The sequence below is a fragment of the Geospiza fortis genome, unplaced genomic scaffold (assembly GCF_000277835.1).
Source record: "Geospiza fortis unplaced genomic scaffold, GeoFor_1.0 scaffold635, whole genome shotgun sequence".
Taxonomy (NCBI): Eukaryota; Metazoa; Chordata; class Aves; order Passeriformes; family Thraupidae; genus Geospiza; species Geospiza fortis.
In genome coordinates, this window is record NW_005054610.1 from 3,317 (window position 1) to 6,441 (window position 3,125).

Genomic DNA, 3,125 nt, shown 5'->3' on the forward strand with positions numbered 1-3,125 from the left:
CAAGAAAAGCCAAGGCACGTCCTGTATGGCTGTATTGGTAATTATTCCAATATTGTAGCCAATTTGATTAATAAGGAGAATATATTCTGTGAAAAATGCGTATTTTATTATTGGCTTTTCGCAAATATTCAAATGAATATTACATGTGTTATGTTAGAAAGTGATGCTGTATTAATTCTCTTAAGCAGTGTGTTAAATATGGGTTTAGGTTATAACAAAATGTAAAAATAGAAACTGTGCTCTGTAGGATTCTTTTTTTCTAAAGAAAGGACTCACACTGAAATGGCAGCCACAGGACACCGAAATCTTTCAGAGAAAGAGAATTTATTGCTCCATTTTCAGGAGAAACGAACTCCTTTCTGCCTCACTCACACAGGACGATGTCATTAGGATTCAAAGGAAGAAGCTGACACTGCGCAGACAGAATCCTGTGTTTGAATGCAATTTATGCATCATGCATGAGGTGTATGAATATGCAACAGGCTGTTGCTTTTAAGGGTTAATCCTCTGTTAACATGGGGCCTTTTTTGGGCTTATTTTTCCCAGAAAACGTACCCGGATGTCTGTAACTCTTTGTTTTTATTGTCTCATATTGTCCTAATCCAAATTGTCCAAATTATTATCACACTAATTATATTGCTATTTTTATAACCATTTTATTCCTATTAAACTTGTAAAATTTTAAAAACAAGTGATTGGCATTTTTTCACAATTCCATAATTAAAGTACAATTGTGAAAAGGCCACAAGCAAAGCTCAGATCGGCGCTGACCCAGGCTGGCGGTGCTGGGTGACACAGGAGGGGCACTCTGGCTCCTCTCCTCTGGGCATCACCCACAGAAAACTCTCACAAACTCTTTTGATACATTTCCAATCTTCGGGAAGGGTTTCTTGCTTTCTTATTGTCGATCTTATCTTTTTAGCATCTTCATGAAGCGATTGAAGTCTTTCCTTTCTTGCCGCCGCTCTTGCTGAGAGTTTCCCGAAAATGGTAAATAATTCACCTTGTTAGAGGAAAATCTCCTGCAAAATACATTCTAGGAGACACAGATTTATCTTATCGATGGTGCACATTGAATGCATATTGCTGGAGTTTGGTCAGATGAATAATCCTGTGGAATTAACATTTCTGGAGATGAATATTCAGGCTGGGATTTTGGTGCATATCACTGTGATCTCACCAGAGGTGAGAGGAATAGCGGACTTGTCTTTCCAAACCAGCTCTGGGTCTGCTGGGAGATAAAACCAGCACTGGGAGATAAAAAAAAAACAATGGGAAGGATTCCACTGATGGATGGATGGAGAAAGAGATTTGCTTTTACAAATAAACTTTAGGTTTGCTGATAGCAATATGCATTCGACACCATCATCGATAAGATAAATCTGTGTCTCCTAGAATGTATTTTGCAGGAGATTTTCCTCTAACAAGGTGAATTATTTACCATTTTTGGGGAAACTCTCAGCAAGAGGGCAGCAAGAAAGGAAAAACTTCATGAAGATGCTAAAAGGATAAGATCAACGATAAGAAAGCAAGAAACCCTTCCCGAAGATTGGAAATGTATCAAAAGAGTTTGTGAGAGTTTTCTGTGGGTGATGCCCAGAGGAGAGGAGCCAGAGTGCCCCTCCTGTGTCACCCAGCACCGCCAGCCTGGGTCAGCGCCGATCTGAGCTTTGCTTGTGGCCTTTTCACCATTGTATTTTAATTCTGTTATAAATTCTCCTTATTAATCAAATTGGTTAATCCATTTATAACATAGCCTGTAATAGATGATGTGTATAAATTCATGCTGAGGCTACAGTAATCTCACCTGATGAAAATCCTGGCACACCAAAGGAGGGTTATATGAAATTCCCTCTGATGAGATCACAGCAATATTCACCAAAATCCCAGCCTGAACGAAATGTTAATTCCACAGGATTATTTGTCTGACCAAAGCCCAACAATATGCATTCAATGTGCATCATCGATAAGATAAATCTGTGTCTCCTAGAATGTATTTTGCAGGAGATTTTCCTCTAACAAGGTGAATTATTTACCATTTTTGGGGAAACTCTCAGCAAGAGCGGCGGCAAGAAAGGAAAGACTTCATGAAGATGCTAAAAGGATAAGATCAACGATAAGAAAGCAAGAAACCCTTCCCGAAGATTGGAAATGTATCAAAAGAGTTTGTGAGAGTTTTCTGTGGGTGATGCCCAGAGGAGAGGAGCCAGAGTGCCCCTCCTGTGTCACCCAGCACCGCCAGCCTGGGTCAGCGCCGATCTGAGCTTTGCTTGTGGCCTTTTCACCATTGTGTTTTAATTCTGTTATAAATTCTCCTTATTAATCAAATTGGTTAATTCATTTATAGCACAGGGCTCAGCCCCGGGGGGAGCGGGAGCCGCGGCCTCACCTGCGATCACGGCGGTGTCGGCGTCCTCATGGCCGGGCGGGGTGGGAGCCTTCCTCAGGTACGGCGTGGTCGGGTCTTCCTCGGGACAGGGAGAGAGGGGGGTCAGGGAGGGCTGAGCCGGGTGGAGAAGGTGGGAAGAGCGAGGAGAGGCGGCTCCAGGTGCTCACCTGAGCTCAGGTGGGGCTGATCTCCCTCCATCGCATCGGCTCCTTCCAGGGGAAGGTTTGGGGTCCTTCAGAGCTGCCAAAAACAGCGATAAAAGCGGTGAATTCCCACTCAGCGCCCCATCACCTGGGCTCAGGTGGGGCTGAGAGCCCTCCTTCCAGGTGAGGCTCCGGGTTCCTTCGGCGCTGCCAAAAATAGGGATAAACGTCGTGATTTCCCCCCAAACCACCCCAAAAAGCGCCGCGCGAGGGGGGTGGCACAGCACCAGTAACGCACTGGAATTACTGAGGCTGGGGTCGCAGGCGGGGCAGGGAAGAACCAGTCCCTGGCTGGATTCACTCCCAAATTCTGAGACCTTCAAAGTGCCTGAAAGTCCTTGAAAATGCCCCAAACGCGGGGCCGGAGCTCGGGAATTGCCCGACCCACCTTGGCTGTGCCCGGTGGGGACCCCCGGAGTGTCCCAGCGGCGGCTCCGGGGCTCGGGGCCGGGCGGCTCCGGAGCGCGGGGGTTCCGTGACTCAGCGCGGTCGGAGCGAATCAAATCCCATTTGTTTGGGGTTTTTTAAAAAAA

The 3,125-nt window shown here is 45.6% G+C and overlaps 2 protein-coding genes across 4 annotated transcripts in view; both read right to left on the reverse strand.

Moving 5' to 3' along the window:
* SMAGP (small cell adhesion glycoprotein) overlaps positions 1-3,125 on the reverse strand; it is a 7,247-nt gene that overhangs the window by 2,392 nt on the left and 1,730 nt on the right. The window contains exons 1-3 of one of the 3 annotated variants that reach the window (XM_005430225.2): positions 2,981-3,101; positions 2,557-2,629; positions 2,390-2,464 (exon numbers count right to left, since the gene is read on the reverse strand). In XM_005430225.2, the coding sequence (XP_005430282.1) occupies positions 2,390-2,464; positions 2,557-2,587 (106 nt within the window). In that variant the 5' untranslated portion in view covers positions 2,588-2,629; positions 2,981-3,101. Of the gene's footprint in view, positions 1-2,389; positions 2,465-2,556; positions 2,740-2,980; positions 3,102-3,125 lie in introns of those variants that run through there. The other 2 variants (XM_031064641.1, XM_031064642.1) reach the window with 2 other exon arrangements.
* Positions 2,624-3,125, reverse strand: part of BIN2 (bridging integrator 2) — a gene marked incomplete at its 5' end in the record, with an annotated part of 9,826 nt that continues 9,324 nt past the window's right edge. Inside the window, one exon of the mRNA XM_031064639.1 lies at positions 2,624-2,629. Within this exon, the coding sequence (XP_030920499.1) occupies positions 2,624-2,629 (6 nt within the window). The remainder of the gene's footprint in view (positions 2,630-3,125) is intronic.